The sequence below is a fragment of the Melanotaenia boesemani genome, chromosome 12 (assembly GCF_017639745.1).
Source record: "Melanotaenia boesemani isolate fMelBoe1 chromosome 12, fMelBoe1.pri, whole genome shotgun sequence".
Taxonomy (NCBI): Eukaryota; Metazoa; Chordata; class Actinopteri; order Atheriniformes; family Melanotaeniidae; genus Melanotaenia; species Melanotaenia boesemani.
In genome coordinates this window covers 18318137-18336471 of record NC_055693.1, presented here as the reverse complement: position 1 = coordinate 18336471, position 18335 = coordinate 18318137, and the positions used below count along the sequence as shown (strand labels likewise).

At 38.5% G+C, this 18335-nt stretch overlaps 2 protein-coding genes across 2 annotated transcripts in view; one reads left to right on the top strand and one right to left on the bottom strand.

Annotated features, from left to right (window-relative positions):
- lrp2a (low density lipoprotein receptor-related protein 2a) overlaps window positions 1-10876 on the bottom strand; it is a 45456-nt gene extending 34580 nt beyond the window's left edge. Inside the window, exons 1-13 of the mRNA XM_042000975.1 lie at window positions 10807-10876; window positions 6151-6258; window positions 5706-5828; window positions 5297-5413; window positions 4779-4889; window positions 4569-4682; window positions 4324-4440; window positions 3601-3744; window positions 3382-3501; window positions 2916-3044; window positions 2290-2459; window positions 684-907; window positions 44-250 (exon numbers count right to left, since the gene is read on the bottom strand). Of these exons, the coding sequence (XP_041856909.1) occupies window positions 44-250; window positions 684-907; window positions 2290-2459; window positions 2916-3044; window positions 3382-3501; window positions 3601-3744; window positions 4324-4440; window positions 4569-4682; window positions 4779-4889; window positions 5297-5413; window positions 5706-5828; window positions 6151-6258; window positions 10807-10876 (1754 nt within the window). The remainder of the gene's footprint in view (window positions 1-43; window positions 251-683; window positions 908-2289; window positions 2460-2915; window positions 3045-3381; window positions 3502-3600; window positions 3745-4323; window positions 4441-4568; window positions 4683-4778; window positions 4890-5296; window positions 5414-5705; window positions 5829-6150; window positions 6259-10806) is intronic.
- Window positions 10877-11586: 710 nt separating this feature from the next.
- Window positions 11587-15455, top strand: zgc:172182 (coiled-coil domain-containing protein 89). The gene is made up of 7 exons (XM_042002004.1): window positions 11587-11778; window positions 13220-13677; window positions 13953-14083; window positions 14161-14297; window positions 14395-14471; window positions 15043-15142; window positions 15253-15455. The coding sequence occupies exons 1-7, from the start codon at window positions 11716-11718 to the stop codon at window positions 15337-15339; spliced, it is 1053 nt and encodes a 350-aa protein (XP_041857938.1). The 5' UTR covers window positions 11587-11715; the 3' UTR covers window positions 15340-15455.
- Window positions 15456-18335: the final 2880 nt, after the last annotated feature.

The following is an 18335-nucleotide window of genomic DNA, read 5'->3' as shown; positions in this document are numbered from 1 at the left end:
GATGTGCTCTTTAGGGGCAACAAAAAAACAACAATATATATACCTGTGCAGACCATCATAAGTTGCAGTTTCAATGTAGTCATAGCGACTGTCCACCCAGTAGATGCGCTTAGCCTGTATGTCCAGTGTGATACCAGCTGGCCAGCCTAGTTTACTCCCAATAATCCCATAGCGGTTGGTGCCATCCATGAAGGCCCGCTCAAGGCCTGGTTGTCCATTTGCTGCCTCCCAATCTGAGAAAAACATATACCTGTGAAAGAAGTAAAAGTGTTTAAACTGTCAGTTTTAATTGAAGTGGGATCTTCACATTAGGACTGCTACACACAGCTGACCACACAAACATCTAGAGAGAACCTAGTGGAGGCTTTTGCTTTTTTAATTAAGTATAGCATCCACAGCAGGACAATATGTCTCCAAGTGGGTGGCTGTGCATCCCACCAAGGGCTGCACGATAATTCAAGATAAGCAGTTTCTCTGTAGCCACCTGGCTATCCCTCTCCCATGAACTATTGGATTACAATGAGGGTCATCACTTATATTGCTCTTCACTAATCTACCTAGGGCAATCTGCTAATCTTAAACACCCCTGCCCCATTATTCCATTTCAATGGAGCACAATACACACTGAATGTGGGGAACATGGGTGGATAGATGAAAGGATGCAGAGAGAGACATGTGCTTACCCAACAGTGGGGTCCACTGCCAGCCCTCTAGGGTTTCCGAGGTTTTCGGTGATGAGTGTGACCCGGTTACTTCCATCAAAGTCCACCATGTCAATCCTGTTGACGCTGGCCTCCACTACATACAGTTTATTGTTCACCCAGTCCACTGCCAAATTCTCAGGGTAGTCAACTGATACATTCAAAACCACCTGCATGTTGGAGCCATCCATATGCACCGAAAAAACCTGTACACAAAAGATGCCTTTGTTTTCAGAATATTACTCCTTAGGTGGTCACTGGTCTCAACAGATGCATACGGGAATTTTAAAGGCTAATGACACAATTTTTCAAGTATATTTTGCTAAAGAAATTCTGTCTATTTACATTTACACTTTACTGGTTGCTGACAGAAGAAGAACATTGTTTTACTAAAAAACATTTTTTAAAATAAATATTTCATTTTATTATTATTTACTGCTAAAGCTTTGAGAAATTTCTCCTTTGTTTCCCACATTCCAAATATTTACCAACTACATGCAACTAAAACCAGTAGAGTCTAAATTTCTGAAGCCAGTATACTTAGACAGGGTGTATTTTATTTATGAACAGAAAAAACACATGCTTGAGTATGCCAACATCTAACTAGTGCTTCAAGAAAGACTTGAAATACTAATGTGGCCTTGAAATTGATTATTTTAGAGTACTCTATGGTAGTCATCAGTTCAAGAGTTCTGAACAGAGAAGAAACTAAAAGAATCACAGTAGAAAGATCAGGAAACATGGAGAATATGTTTGATTAAATTTTCTGATGTTAAAGTGGATTTCTAAACCTGTCACAGTGCTACAACGATAGGACCAGTTTCTCAGACTGGAAGCCTTGGCACTGTGCAGTTGATTCAGGGGGAGGAAGGGACTGCTTTTAGCAGCTCTGCTTCTTTAGAAACCAGATCCAGACATCTAAAAAGCAGGATTTTCTACTGACCTGTTTAAAGAGAAACTAAAGACGTGGAAATAGCCTGGTAGTTTAACCTTTCCGGTTGCATTCACATGCCCTGTTTGTGCTCTCCCTTTTAATCTGACATGCTGCCATGGAGGTGGCTAATATACACAGATGCCCAGTCAGAGATATGTTCTAGTCTTTCAGCCAAGTGGCTGCAGTTTAAACCAATGAGAAGCCCAGACTAATACTGAACAAAGACTTTTTAGCTTGCAAAAGAATGCATATAAATGGACAGTGCCACTGAAAACAAATACAGCATGATTAGTTCAGACAAGATCGAGTTACAAAAATTGCACTGTGGTATGTGAACTCCATACCAACCGATGAGAAAGGTTTCAAGATTAAGCCATTTGGATTCCATTACATATCTATTTCCCTTCATTATGAGCCAATCTCTATGGGTCCAAAAGCTATCCTATTATTATGGTATCAACATTGCTGATATTTTAAAGGATAACTGAAAGAATATGATCCCAGCCAGCACCAGTCTAACTAAAGCATTGACACAAACAAAGATCTCGCCAGTCTCCTGTCAAATATGATACTGTTTTGGAGGGGCAATACCTTATGACTTTCATGGCAAGAAAAATTAAATAAATCACTGGATACAGAATTATTAAAAAATACCTTATTTTGAATAGTATCTGTCCAGAAGATCTTGCGGAGATTATAGTGGAAGTCCACTCCCACTGCAATCCCTCTGTTCTGTGAATTAACCAAAGTTCGCAGATTGTTTCCATGGATGTCACCTATCACCAGGTCTCTGCCATTAGAAAATATTAAAGAAGGAACTCCAGCTGCAAAGGAAACAAAGCAAAACATTTACAAAACCTAGCCTGAAGAATACATGATCTAGCCTGGTCCATTCTTAACTAGTTATTTGTTTTTATAGTATCCATTCTCTCCTAAAATATCAGTGGAAATTTACAGAACGTAGCCTATAATTCAGAACCCTGACTCAGAATAATAAAAGTGGACCCTTTCAAGTCACTATCATTACACACTTCCTTCACTGAAGCTAAAGGCAGAGAGGTCAGCCTCTTAGTCAACACTCTTTCTATGCACCACAAAGGAAAGAGACTAACTAAAACAACATTTAGCACGGAACAATGCACCAGAAAGAAGTGCAGACACTCCATACAGAGGTTGCCAAAAAGGAGAGGGCTCGATGCTAATGCACCTCATTTGGATGTATCACTCACACTCTCACAATCTGAACATATAGTATTCAAGAAAAACTGGAAGTGACTCACTTGAGGCATCAGCTCTGCAATATCTGTGCTGCTCAAGAACATAGCCCTCTAGACAGCTACAGTGATGGGAGCCTATCCGGTCCTCACACAGCTGATCACACACACCCCACATGGAGCAGTCATCAAAATCTTCAAGATAATGGAAACAAAATCACAGAGGATGACAATTTAACACACACACAGTTTACAGACATACTGTTACACCAATAGCAGACTTGATACGTAATGCTATGAACCTCAGTGGCTGAATGTGTTCCCATCAGGATCTTGTGTAAATAGTTACACAAAAAAAGTGAAAATCTTATTTTCAATGTCCTATAACTGAGTACCTGCAAACAGCAGTGACTCCCTTCTATTAGGTAGGAAACAATAAGCACTACAATGAAAAAAATTACCCCACACTGAGGCTCACTGCTTATTTTATCAACTGAGCAAAGGTTAAAATAACTTATTGAAGGGTGTATACCTATGCATGAACGACTATCATTGCTGCTGACAATATATCCAGAAGGACAAGAACAAGTTCCTCCCTCAGGGGAAGCGTGACAGTGATGTTCACAGCTCAAAGATGCACATCTCCAGATACCTGATCAATAGAGGAATCAGAGTAGTTTGAATATTCATCAGTGGCACAGTTTTCTGTGTGTATTTTGCAGAGCATAACAGTAGCTGCGATGGTACTAACTGCAGTTGCGCCCAGCAGTAGTGTTAGTTTCATCCTCTCCATCTGGACAGTCAGCCTTCCCATCACACAGCTTGTCCATTGGGATACAGAGACCAGAGGATGGACAGGGCCATTCCCCTGGATAACACTCTCGTGGAACATTGTCTGCAGGAAAGATGTTAATAATTTTTGCAGGCTTACACATTGAGAAGGGAATACAAGCATGAGGGAAAAGGGTAGCAGAGAGTTTTACATGCCGTTTTGTAACTGTCGGGAACAAAATATAGTCAGTGTGTGAGCTTTTAATCAAAAGCAGGCAGCCTTGTGCTCAAAGGAATCCTGATATGAACAAAACTGTGACTAGGACATTGTCACTTTAAACTGATGCAGGGGAGTGGAGCCATGAGGGGCTCACATAGAGGCTCAGAGGGCTTCTGAAGCCCATCCTTTAAAAACACACACTCTTCACAGTCATGTGGAGGAATTCTAAAGCCCTTTGGGGGGGGGGCTGCACAATCTTGTGCCACAAAGAGGCATTTGAATAACACACTTAAAGGAGAGCAGGCATAGTGCCTTGCTAGACCAAACCAACCATGGAGACCAAAGATGAATCAGGTTTCCACAGTTTCAGTTCATAGTCATTGTAGGGCTATCTAACAGCTAAATAACCAAGGCCTCAGTCTGAAAAAAAAACACAAAGTAACATGGTATATGAACACTTAATTCCAACTACTGTATATTTACCACAGCCTTTTTCATCTGCGTTATCCTCACAATCATCCTCTCCATCACAAAGCCAGACTGGGTGGATACAGCGGCCACTGGGACAAGTAAAGTAATTCCCTCTACATGTGGGGTATGCTGCAGGTGAATGCAAGAATCATATGTTTATCTCTGTGGGCAAACATAAGCGCCTTTACACTGACAATATGGTTGGTTTTAATTTTTAAATAAAAAAAGGAGGGGTTGGAGACACAAGCAATACATACTGCAGTTAAGCTCATCGCTTCGGTCCCCACAATCATCATCATGGTCACAGACATAGCGGTGAGGAACACACAGTCCATTGTGACACTGAAACAGACCCGTATTGCAGTGCTGTGCTAAAAAAAAAAAAACATTATTTGATGACAATGTCATGATTTTGGTTTTACTCAACTACTGTGAAGGGTTCATTAGTAAATTGACTGGTTGCTTACTGCAATTAGCCTCATCAGATCCATCACGGCAGTCAAGAATGTGGTCACATCGCTGTGTCCGGTTGTAGCAGGCCCCATTAGCACACCTCAGTTGTGTACACTCTGGATAATCTGTAAGATTAAACCATCATCGGGCCAATGTTATGCATTCAAATGAGCTTGACAACTGTGCTCTTTTCAGCTGTTAACATGTGAAAAGCCCTGTGAATGAGAAGGATAACAGACTGAAATTTAAAAGCACCACCGTAACAGCAGTGATGGTTGCCAGGGCATTCTTAATGCAATTGTGAGATTACACAGTGTGCAATGCTGTGAGTCTACCATGTCGGCACAATAATGGCATAGCTGCTGAACTTCAGCTTGACTAATCCACCAAAGAATCTGCAATCAACCTCTGACAACAAGAAGCATATTGTGGCCCATTCTGTCAGTCAGCGAGACTCTTAATCTTAACAAATTGATTAAAATGCCACAAGAGCCTGACATAAAAAAAAAGGAAACCACCCTGAAGAACTTACGGCAGTTTCTCTCATCAGATCCATCTGAGCAGTCTGCCAGGTGGTCGCAACGGTATTCTCCTGGGATGCATGCACCGTTACTGCAGCTGAACTGACCACTGGTGCATGTCCTGCCAGCTGGGATCAAAAAGGAGATTCATCAACATGTTGCGGGACATTTCTACATATATTTACATGAAGTTTAAATTTAATATTTATGTAAATATATATACTTCCCAGCTATGAAATTCCTGTCATACAGATGTCCTGGTGGGTCTATCTAAAATATCTTATTGTTCAAAATCCTTATATCTTGGCTCAGAATTACAATAATTGAAAAAAGAATATTTATATATTTAGGTTGCTATATTTTACATGAAACATTTTTCAAACCTACTCAGAGGTTGCCGATAATGCAAAACAAACTTACGACATTGTAGCCTCTCATCTGAGCCATCTTCACAGTCTTCCTCATCATCACACACCCATACATCTGGGATACAATCACCATCGCTCAGACACTGGAAGTGACTGTCATCACATGTTACCTGAGCTGTCAGAATACACACACACATCATTATTTACACCATCTGATACAGATCTACTGATAGAGCTCAAGTTAAGCACTTCACAACTAAATCAAATGACTTATGCTGTTACTTTATATTCCTCAGAAATGCAGTAGGGGATATATTTTGGTTTTAATAGTTTTTCTTTTCTTTTGTTTTTTAAATTACAAAGCTGTAGCTTCACTGATTATTGCTTCAATCATTACTGTCATACAGTTTGGAAAAACTCTTAAAGAAATTTACAAAAAACTTAGACCCTTCATATATGTCATTTCAACATGCAGTGTGGCATAATTATTAACTCACGGCAGTCGTGTTCATCAGAGTCATCAACACAGTCTGATGTCCCATCACAGTGCCAGTTAATCGGAATGCATCGACCTGTCCCGCAGCGGAACTGCCCCAATTCACATCCTGCACACAGTTACATTTTTAAGCATATTTACTGCACTATTTCAAGCTTTTTCTTATTTTTCTTATTCCAGCCTGTCTGTCATTCTGTCAAAAAAGTAAGAAATACGAATCCTTAAGTACTCCATAAAACATCCTAAAGAGGCGTAGGGGGAGGCTGGGAAGCCTTTAACTGATGAGGCATAATGTTAATAGCATTGACAAGCCTTGGAGACAAGCGTGCCAGCCATCCCCCCCGACAGTTACACAACCTTCACTGTGCTCTTCCCAAGCCTCCTTTTGATGTTCGAGGAGAGTGGCATCTGTAGAGATAAGGTACCACCACTCTACCTTCCCTGACGTTTTCCAGGAGAGATTGATTCAGGCAGCAAAGTTCAGAGGAAGAGCACTCCATCATGCCCAATCAAATAGGAATGTGCAATTCTGATGGTCTCTTTGACAACCTGATTTATGATGCATGCTGCTCCTGTCCGGTCTGAAATGTAATTGGAATAAATAGTGGTACTGGGTGGTACCACAACCATTTCAACCTAAATTCTTCACAAGAAGAACTGTGAGGTGGTGATTGGTGGGGCATGCTAGGGGTCAGTGTTCTGTCTATGTCCTGTCTTATCCAGCATGTTGAAAACATTCTTCCTCCTTGATAAAATATCTTCCTGCACTTGCAAAATATAGAGATTATTTATCTGAGCTCAAATGCTATAGCAATCCTTAAGTGTGATGGATTCAAGAAACTAAAGAAAAGCATGATTGTTTTTGTATTCCTGTATATCTAGTTTTTTGTTTTAGTTTGTTTTTTTTAGGAAAGCTGAACCCAACAGTGTGTTGGCCTTATAAATACAGCATGAGTGAGACATAGATTATGTTTAGAGTTAAAAGTTTATCATCTCCTAATGTAATGTTCACTTTTAAAGATGGATCACTTCCACGACAGTTGAGGGGGGTCACTGCCTGTGCTACTGCACTGAAACCTTTGTGTTGATTCTTGACTTCTATTAATGTACCTGCAAACCACCAAACTGCTCTACAACCACCTCAGCTAATCAGGGTGCATATTTAACAGTGTAAGCTGCTATCCAAGAAGAAAAGCCTTTTTCTTTTTTCCTGCTCAATTTACTAATGATAAAATTGTTCACAATCTGCTCAAAGGGAGCTATTGTTTCAAGGCAGTGATCCCAAAGGATTCGGACTCATCTAAAGCCTAGGAGCAGAGACACATGGCTAAGAGACGTGCAACACTGAAAAAAAGCAATATTCACCCAAGTAACACAAGTTTCATTCAATATACTATATACAAACTTTTATCTGCTCAAGAAAATGACTAAATAAAAGAAAAATCTTTAAAATAAGAGTTGATAGCTATGTAATAATAATTTAAAAATTCTCTAAATAGTTTATCAAAACTTGCTTTAGAAAACAAGATGTGCATAGCTATGCGTGGAAAACTAGGTTGATAACTTTAAACTATGCATGCCAGGAAGAAACCAATCTGCTGGAGGTTTTCAAATGCAGCCTGTGTTTCCTGACAGCATTACTTCTGGGAAAGGTGAGAGATACAGTACGCTGAAGCTGAACCTTTCAGTGCAACTATCTTGTGTGAAGGTTCTTCTTACATTCTGAAAAGCATGTCTTTGTAACTTTCCCTTAATCCTCAAATTTCTGCCTGCAACACTGCAAATTGACTATGTCAATCAATATTAGTGAAAAAGCAAATGCAAAGTGGAATGATGCAAATCTCCAATTAGGAGGTGTTTAGCATGAGCGATGATCAGCGTTTTCTATCACTGTTTAAGCTGATGCTTTTGTGTAATTTAATGTTTTCCTTTCCCTTAATTAGCAACTTAAGCCCACAGCAGGAGAGCGCACTGCTCTATCCTTGGATGAAGATAAAGATGACCTACTATTGCCCAACAAAGAAAGCAGTAGAGGAATTTTCATTAGAATGAAGCACCTGAAACCACACTGTGAATTTACAATGGTACAAAAGTGGTGACAGCAGGGATGCAAACTCATAACTGAAAGTGTCCCTCTAAAAAATGTTATTTTAGAGGTGGACAGTAGAAATCAAGGCACAATAAGGCATATTCCCTGATTTAGTAAAAGAAAAGTAAAGCATAAGCCCCCCCCGATCTCTTCACAGCTATCCATTAAGAAAACACCTGTCCGCTGCTATTAAAACAACTCTTTGTTGTCACGTAGCTGCCTAAAAGATGCAAGATCCAAGCTTTAATCAATGCCTTCTTGTTTTGGCGCAACCTTCTGCTCTCAATGAATGCGTGCAGAGAAAAGTTGAGAAAACGGCTGCTGGCAGCATGAGATGCAGGACCTGTCCATGCTGTCAGAGTGAAGTGCTGCTGCCTATTTCATATGGAAATCAATGCTGCAGAATGCAGTCAATTGCCAAACAAGTGACTTTGGCTCTCACTGCCACACTCAAAAGCAGCTGAAACCCAAGGGGCTTCAGCAATGGCATAGGAGCAAAAGGGAGGCATAAATAGAGAGAGGAATGCCCTGGTAAGAATTGAGGGATACTCAACACTTTGGTGAATGCCTGAACAAAAGAAGTGAGTGAAAAGAATCCTAATTTAAGATGTCACAATGCAATACCACAGCTGTTGGACAACTTATTTTTCTCTATACAGTCAGTCACAACTCCCAAGACATAAGTTGGGAGTAAAACTCCACCCCTAGTGTCCCTTACGTAGATTGAAGGAGTTATAAAAGGATTTGCTCTTGATTTGAGGCGACTATGTTCCAGTTTCTAACACACTGTTGCTGTTGCACAAGGATTTAGGCTCCTACACCGGAAAGAGACTGGCATGCGCTAGGTTTTATATGCACGTGCTGGTCTTAAAAGTTTGAGCACACACATACAAAAAAAAAAAAAAAAAAAAAACATTATAAATGTTTTATTAAATAAAGCTTTGACTGCGCACTTTATGGGTTATTACTGGCTAATAATTAATGAGGAAAACAACTTAATTTCAGAACTTCTCATGTGTAGAACAGCAAGTTTAAAAGGAGGGTAGTTAATAAACCAGCACCATGAAATCTCTTCTGACTGTCTCATTAGCCATTAATGCAGGTGTAAGCATGCAGCACTAGTATCAATCTCAAGCCCTGGATAATATGTCCCAGAAGGCCATGGAAGAAACAATTATCAAACTAAAGGATTTTTGTGGAGGCTCAAGGAAAGACTAGAGAGAGGACTTTGTCTTCTCATTATAAAACAGCATGTACTACCAATTTTAAACTTCTAAATGGCACAGCTTAAGATCTGACTCAATATATATCAACAGATAACCTTTTGTAAGCGTGTGATACTAATATACTGGTACAACGCGGATTCAAAATCTAGGTCAAAGATAAATCGACTTCATACAAACAGAATGTATTGCATTTTGTTAGTCCTGATTAACACCAAGTTAATGATAAATGTGAACATGCTGACGAAGTCAGATGAGACATTGTGTTTTCAGTTAAGTCATCATTTTATCCACTTCAGCTGTCATCAGCAAAATTTCATCTACAAGTTTTTTAGCAGCCCTGATTCAAAGGAAATGCCAAGGAAATTTTCAAAATCCAGTACAATACAGTTCCAATGTGAACAAGGTTATACTGTCTTTTTGGTCTCTGTGCAGCACAGTTTCTGTTTTTCTGTCTGTAACCCAGGGAGGAAATATATTACTTATTTTGTAATAAATAAGTAAGCAGTAGTGGTCATCCTTCTCTTGGTACATTCTTTCCTAAACTCTGAACTGTTCCTTCAGTAGAAATGATTCCATTCTGCAGCAGCTGCAGAGTAATTAGTTGCTTGATTCACACTAAGGAGCTTACATACTAAGGATTGAGCAAAAAGAAAGCAGATTACAATTTGAGAAGCAGGATCTAGCCTGGCTACAAACACAACAGACAAGCATGAGACTGTCACATATAAAGAGCAGTATCTGAACATTTTTATCTTCCTCTCTTTTACATTAGAAAAATAAGTTTTTCCTCAAGCCGGAAGAAAGAGTGACTCAGTAGTTTCCAACGTAAAATCTGTTCCCCTGAATAAGATTTGTACCAGCAGCCCTTAGTCCTCACAGATTGCCTGTAAGTCACATGCTCTTTTCTGTTACCTAGCAACAGTAAAGCTCAGGCAAAAGTTCCTCAAGAGAACTTCCAATCTGTCTGAGGAAGGCTTTGTGCTCAACCTTTAAAGTAATACTATGAGGTAAAACATTTTGCTCTGCAGGTAGATTTATTCTACTTAGTGACTCCATCAAAAATACCATAAATTACTGTGAACTCCCATTAAAGTAGGGGCTTTTTGAATGATCAACAAGGCTATTTCCATCTTTTCTGCTGCTTTGTTTCTGAAAACTTTAAATTTCACTAATTCGAAATTAATTAAGCCTCATATCGTCTGTTGTTAAAAAAAAAAAGAAGAGAAAAAGAGAAAAAAGCAACAAGTGCACCGGGTGAATTACTTGGAACTCTGCAGTTCCTCAATTATTAATTCAGCTATGTGGGCAGAAAAAGGAAATTAAAAGAAAACTCACTACTTACCCTGAGAATGGCACCATCTAACACAGCATAAAAAGACCAAAAAGAGTTTAAGTAGCAGTGCTCTCCACATTCTGGCTGGTCCGTCCAGCTCCGCTGTGCAGATGGAGGAGCTGTAAGGACTGAGGCTGGGATGCTGTTGCTTTCCTCTGTCTTTCTTGACCCGCTAGTTGATGAAAAGGGGCGTGCACAAAGGCCAGGACTGCCGCTCCCCCAACCCAGCCTCGGCCCTCTGGATAAATCCCCCTAGCCCAGGAATCTGCATAATGCCATGCAGGTCCGACATGTCCCGAGTGGCAGTGATTTTACACTCAGCAGGCTGCTGCTTTTATTGTTTCCCCCACGCTTGGGAACTAAGAGTGAGTGTTTTGAGAGGACGTGAAAGTTGGGTTGAATAGGCCTATATATTTAATAAAATAAATTAAAATGATTAAAAAACAAGCTTTTTGTTCGATATACTGAAGTCCATGGAAATCACACAATCATTATTGTTACAGTTAACATGCAATCATTTAGAAGTCATCGTACGAACTTTATTTTACATTTATCGTTCAAATGAACTCTCAAAATGAGCTCTATAGGCAACAAAAAGAACCTCTACATAGAATATTAGATCACCTAGAAAGTACCAAACTGAAACAGGACTTAAATCATGCCAATCCTCCCAACGTGAATTCACTCGATGAGTTTATTTACTGTTTTGCAGGCAAATTTTTTAAAAAGGCTCATTGGCGCCATCTTGTGGCCGAGCAGCATAAACAGTACAAGAAGGCGTGTCCAATCTGGTTGCTAACAGCGACCGAGCAACTGAAACTTCGCGAGGATTTTTCAAGTAAAAAGTGAAATCCAGCTTTGGGGGTGAAATTGCTCCAGCTTGTTAGCAAAAGAGTTTGTTCGTGGCATATATTCATAATGACAACGACTCCACAGAAAAATGCTGAAGACGTCTTGAAAGGGGACGACAGCAGTCTGGAGGTATGTAAAAATCACTGTCCTAAGCAATAAATCTCTTTTTTTCCCTTTATACTCGATAAGTTTTGTTACTTACACATTGTCGCCAAAAGCCAGTCACTGTATAGCATGCTATATTTACCTGTTTAACAAGTATTTAAATTAATATAAAATGTTGCATAAAGTGGCAGAAACTGTAGACTAAAGGGACTAATAAAGGGGCCAAGTGTGTGTTACACCAAAATTTGTGACCCATTAGAATCTGTGACCACAGGAGCGACATTGTACATTTCTCTGCATGTTCGAAGACAAGCGAAGTCTCGAAAAGAGTTAATTATAATGCAGGTACAGTAAGTCACACATTCTGTTGGTTATCAGAAATTGTGATCTCCCCCTCCCCATATAGTCCGGACTCATCTAACCTAATATATGATCCTCACATAGCCACGATCACAGAAGTCACAATTTCTGATAGTTATCAGAACGTGTGACTTACGGTACCTGCATTATATGAACTCATATACTAGTGTTTTCAAGACTTCGCTCGTCCGAGAAATGTTTACTATCGACCCCTTGTGATCACAGATTCTGATGGGTCACAGATTTTAGTATAACACGTGCAACCGTTAACGTCATGTGTAGCTACCGTGCCCGTCTCGTACACACCAATTTCTCTCAGTTATAATATTTTATGTTGTGTTTTTGTTTTGTTTTTTGATAGGTTGTAACCTGGTATTTTAATTGAACCAAAGAATATATGTGGAATGCAACTGACTGCGTCGTTCGTGAGAAAAATATATTTTGAGGTCATACTCGAATGAAAATGTCAGGGGACTTCTCCAAGATCTGTTGTCTGGAGTGTTTGTTTTGTTAAATTTAAATCTACTCATATTTTTTTGCATTTCATTTGTTCATATCCGTGTATTTTGTACTGTCTTGTCATAGCTGCATATTTTGTATTATTTCTTATAATATCTATATATTTTGTATTGTTTTTGTACCGTTCTCATGTCTGAATATTTGATATGATTTCCTGTGTTTTATTTTTTCTATATTTAACATATGGGAGTCTGTTGCATCAACATTTCATTATGCCTGCAAAGACAATAAATATATATTTAGCTTCTAGTCAAAGAAACTACAAGAAGGTATAAAACTATGATAAAGGCTCAATGCCCCAACGCTTCTCAACAGTTACAGAAAAAAGCAGCAATAGCGACAGAACATTACAATAGCTTCTAAGATAGTCTAGATAACTTTGAACAGCTATCAAATTAATAAAATTAGCAACAAAGACACCATAATTGATTAAAGGTATTTTCACAGTTTCTTACATTTATATGAACCATTCACTTAGCACTGACTATCAAGTCTTGTTGGGTTAAAAGCTGGTGACTGCGTGGAGAGAGAGGAGATAAAAGTGACTGTCATGCTTTAACAGAAGGTGTCTTGCTCTTATTCCAAGCACACAGACAATATTCGGAAGTTGCCTGGGAATCCCATTGAAGACTTAGCAGAGAGGATGCAGCAGTCCAGGGTAGAAGAACAATCTGCTTTGATCTCTATGCTGAAGCACAGAGCAGATGAGACGCTTCTACGATATCAAGCCTTACAGAAAATCAACACTGAGCTTGAAGACCAAGTAACTCACTGCCAAAAAGAACTGGGCGTTGAAAGAAAGAGAGCAGAGATATTTGAACAAAGATTTAACGATTTAGCTGCCAACAATCAAGCAATCATTTCTTTCATGATGGAGCACAAAAAACAAAATGCCCAGTTAAAGCTGGAAAACAAACAACTACAGTCAGAAAACAATTCACTTTTTTCCCAAAAGTTACATGAGAGAGAAGAGTTAGTTGAAAAACTCACACAAGAACTCAAACTGCTGAGAGAGAAATATGTAAACGCTGAAAATGAATACAGGTAAATTTCTCACACTCACATACATTTAATGCTGTCTGCTATGTGTTAAAGCTAAACTGTAACATAAGCTTCAACATAAGAAGCTGAAGTCTGCTGATTTAGAAAACTTGATATACATAAAGCTGGAACTCAGGGAAGTTGTGATTGGATTCTGAAATGCAGATCATGTTTACATTTTTTTATCAATCGGTCAAGAAAAAAATGATTTGAGCATGTTTTTTATCTGAAAATGGCTTTTTACTGACAATTTCCTTTATGTTACATTAATGCTAAAGGGTGAAATTAGCAGGATGCGAATCAAAACTTAAAGAACAAGCAGCTCAGTATGAAGCCAAGGAGGCACCACTACGCTATCAGTTGCATGATGCTCAACAACAACATGCAGATGCTGTGGAAATGTGCAAAGGTATAGTTAGCTAATTCTCCTTTATAATGCTATACGTATAACTCTTAACCTAACCGTAGCATTCTTTTTACAATCAGATTTGAAGCTGAAACTCGAAGATGCAAAAGAACAGCAAGCTTTGAAAGAAATCAGCATAAAGGAAGACATAGCAAGCCTCACCAAAGAGAAGGACATCTTACTGAGTCTTTCAATGGAAAGAGGCAAAGTAATACAGGTAAATGAAACATTTTTGTGAGCAAATAAATTGCACATATGCACAGAAGGGTTCCAATTTTGTATAGTTTTTATTAAGAAACTATTCTTCATTTCAGGAGAAGCAAGCGGAAATCCAGCAGCTGGAGGCAAAATGGAGAGAAGACAGAAAAGCCCGGATTGAAGCACAAGACAGGTACTTTGAAAACTATTGTTTAAATTGTATAGACTGGTGTGAATGTATTGCACGTTCATAAATTAGGAGGTTAATGTATGTTTTTAAATGTCTTGTGGTCAGAGGTTGGTAAGGCTTGGAAATGAGACACAGATCTGGCACAATGTGGGCAGTTAAATAATGACTTAAAGTACAGGCTCTGAGCCTTAATTTTAGCCTTAACTAGAATTCAGAACTAACTCAAAATTCACTATACTTTAAAAAAATTATATTTTTTCTTTTATTTATTGTAGTTTTGTACACTATTGTATTTGCAATATTTTATGTTGAACTCCTTTTCATTACAGCAACAAAAAAAAAAAAAAATGGATAGCTATCTCACAGGAACTTCATGCTGATATCATGTTATGCAAAAATAAACTTGTGACCACACTTCAGTCTCTCATTGACACAGCTTATTAGGTAGTAGTTGTGCATTAGTAACTTTGGCCATGTCATAAAAATGTTCCTCACTAGTTTCACCAGGTTACCTTGTTAGCAGCACTACTGCTCGGCTGAGTTTAATGAGAGAGTTTGAAATACCTTTCTTTAGGTTTAAACTGGAGGCAGAAGCAGTGAACGCAGATGCAAGAGTGAAGCCCCTCCAGGCTGCTCTCAAGGAAACCATGACAAAGCTTCAGAATCTAAACAAGGTTTGTTTTATCCTGCAGTTATTAACAGCAAACTGAATGAGAAGACAAATTAAACTAAAATCACACATTGCAGTTTTATAACATGTTCAATGTTTTGTCTTATTTTTCAGGATTTTGATGCTTTCAAGGAACAGAGTGTCACCCTCCTTACACAGGAAAGGGAATTAAATAAGAAACTTCGCCATATGAATGGATAAACTACAGTGTTGTGTATTCTTAATAATTTCTAATGGGAAAAATATTTTCAGCATAAATGTTTGACTCACTGTGCACAAACTCCCAATGAGAAATAAATCATAACAAAAAGACCTCATACCACCTTTTTTCTTTTTAATTTAATCTTGGAAATTAAATAACATATACTTTGCATGTCATAATAGATGTTCCCAAAAAAGAAATGACACTGTAAAGTGTTTATCTCAAAACTTTCTAACTTTACAGAAAAATACATTTATAAATGTTCATCTGTCAGCTTCTCAGCATTATGGACCACTACCTCAGTGGGACCCACTATGTACAAAGCTTGCTCTTGCAAAGTATCATATTCACCTTGAAGAGAGACAGAAGTAACAGTTATCTTGATCTTGATCTTAAAAGCCTTTAATTGTCTCTTTCAGAGGTACCAGCTTGCGCAAAAGGCCAGTAAACATTTCTTCTACCTGGAAGGACTGAGACAGGAATTGCTAGATTTTGCTACAGTCAGCTTTTCTTCCTCAGATAATTTATCTATACCAAAGATAGCAATGATGTCTTGAAGTGATTCATAGTCCCACAAAAAGAAAAGTACATAAAGAAAAGATGAGTTCACTTCTGATTTTAGAAACAAGACATCTTCTTTCTGTACTTTGTTTTAGCAGCCTTGGTTCCTCTGTTCAGGTCCGATCTAGACTTCCTGTAGGACTCCTTGTCTCCCAACCTCAGTGCTTAATCCCTGGCCTGGAGTAGTGCTTTGATGTTGATGTTAAGGATTGATGGGTTTTTGGTTGGGAAATAGTTTCACCTGTCTTCTTGTTGTTATATTGTCCATGCAGAAACTGATGACATGACAGCACAGAGGACATGTGGAGCTCAATGTCTGGGTACCCAGCTCCCATATGGTGTCCTCAAAACAGTCCTGCAAGGACTCAGCTCTGCACTGGCTTGTACTGTGGCTTAACCTGCAGATGAGGGACTTTTAAGCTGGTGTCAGGAACAGGGACAGATGGTCAGAGTGTTCAAGGTGAGAGGAAGGGAGGGAGGGACAAGAAATGTTGGTGTAGACCTGATCTAGTGTTCTGCCTTTCCTTTTTTTAATGTCCACATTCTTTTAAAATCTGGGGAGCACAGTCTTGAAGTTGGTGTGATTAAAGTCTCAAGCCATGATGAAGAAGCCCTCCAGGTGTTCTGCTGCTTGCCACTGTTATTATGCCTGCTCATAGCTGCATTAGCATTAGCTTGCAAGTGCATATACACAACAGCTAGACTAGTGATATTGTGTTGTTTTTATATATGATATATTTTCTTAAATTGATAAAATGGATCTGTCCGTATTCAAAATTAAACAAACTGACATTACTGGTCTTGGACTGTTCATGACAACCAGAAAAATATACAACTCCAGTATCCTTCTCTTCTCAATACGCACAGTTTTGTATTAAATGGGCTCCTCTAATCAGTTGGCTCTCCAATACATAATCCTTCTCAAGGTCTCTGGGCCAACTGGGATCCTGATGGGGGCTTCAATGTCAAGAATCTGCTAACCTTGGACCAGACCCTCTGTACCATCCATGGCAATTGTTCTAACTGTATTTTCACCTTTATAAATGCACAAGAAAACACCTTAAGGGCAAACATCAATAACAGGCTAAATAATCATTATTATGCTAAATGCTGCTTTATCTCGGGGATCACATCAAGTGCATTTACCCATGTCCTGTGCCACTTCCAGTTCTAGCCAGCTCTCCTGGCCAACCACATCCAGAGCATTTAGAACAGGAGGGAGGCCACCACAGCATCGATCACCTCCACAACACCGTCACTCGCCACTGAACTGTCTGAGCATGTACGTTTCTTTTTTTACTTGTATGTACCCTGGGTGTACCACAAGAGGGCAGCAAAAATCAGTTATGACAAATTTGCCATGGGACGCAAGGAAGTGTTCGCAATTAAATATGTATTAATCATGTCTAAATTGTGTATATACATTGTAACTCATGCAGATTTTAAAAAAGAATATAAACAAAAACTAGAGAATATTTAGATTAAATCATGCAGCAGAAAAAATGTATACAAATCAAACACAAATGGATACATAAATTGGCTACAAAGAAGAAAAAGAACAATAAAGCAAATGAGACATAAGCTGACAGAAATTGACATTTAAGAAAAGTTGCATGAATACAAGAAGATATAAAATGGCACAAATATTTTTTATTAATTCATTAATATTATATTAATTCAATGCAAACAAAAATGAGAAAGTGTGAAATATAACAGGTTTGTAAATATAACATTCAACATGACTACTTGTTCACATGATAAATGTTTAAAAAGAATTATGAAAATGAAAAAGAACTAATATTTAGAGGCAGAGCATTCCATAATGTTGATCTAATAATTATAACTGCCCCTTTTCTCTTGTATTTTTAAGCTAGAAGGGATAGCAGTGATTGGTCAGAATATCTGAAAGTACACAAGGTGAAACAGTGGGTTTTAACTAACTGGTTGCTGTTCTGAATAAATCAGGTCTGTAGTTGAGAGGCAAACACAAGCAAGAATCAGTCTTTGTTTTTGGTATCAGTCAATCCCGGATTTCTAAGCAGTTGCAGGAAAGGCTTACTGATTATGAGATTTATTTACTCCAACAGATTCCCCCTTTTTTTTTATTTTTTATTTTTCTTAATATTGAAGGTATCCAACTCAGGCTTGTGCTCCTGTCCTTAATCATGAAATGTCTTTAGATTGGTTGAATATTGAACTCTGTAGAGGGAAAAATATGCTAATTCACTTCAATTCAACCTTTTTTTGAGGAAAGTTGTTTTTAAACGTTTTAGCAATTTCTCTCACAGATTTACCCCCCCTCCCCATCACAACGTTTTGTGATTTTTTTTTTTTTTTTTTTTTTAAGTTAAAGATCTGTGTCTGTGCCTAAACAATCAATACATTTAGAAGAATACATTCAATATTTATTTGATGTAACCTGTACAAAGTGGTC

What these genes read in the sequence shown, in the direction of transcription:
- zgc:172182 (XM_042002004.1), top strand. Translation starts at nt 11,716, where the DNA reads ATGACAACGACTCCACAGAAAAATGCTGAAGACGTCTTGAAAGGGGAC. An exon ending in GGGACGACAGCAGTCTGGAG is followed by an intron (nt 11,779 to 13,219) that starts GTATGTAAAAAT and finishes TCTTATTCCAAG; the next exon opens with CACACAGACAATATTCGGAA. An exon ending in CGGATTGAAGCACAAGACAG is followed by an intron (nt 14,472 to 15,042) that starts GTACTTTGAAAA and finishes ACCTTTCTTTAG; the next exon opens with GTTTAAACTGGAGGCAGAAG.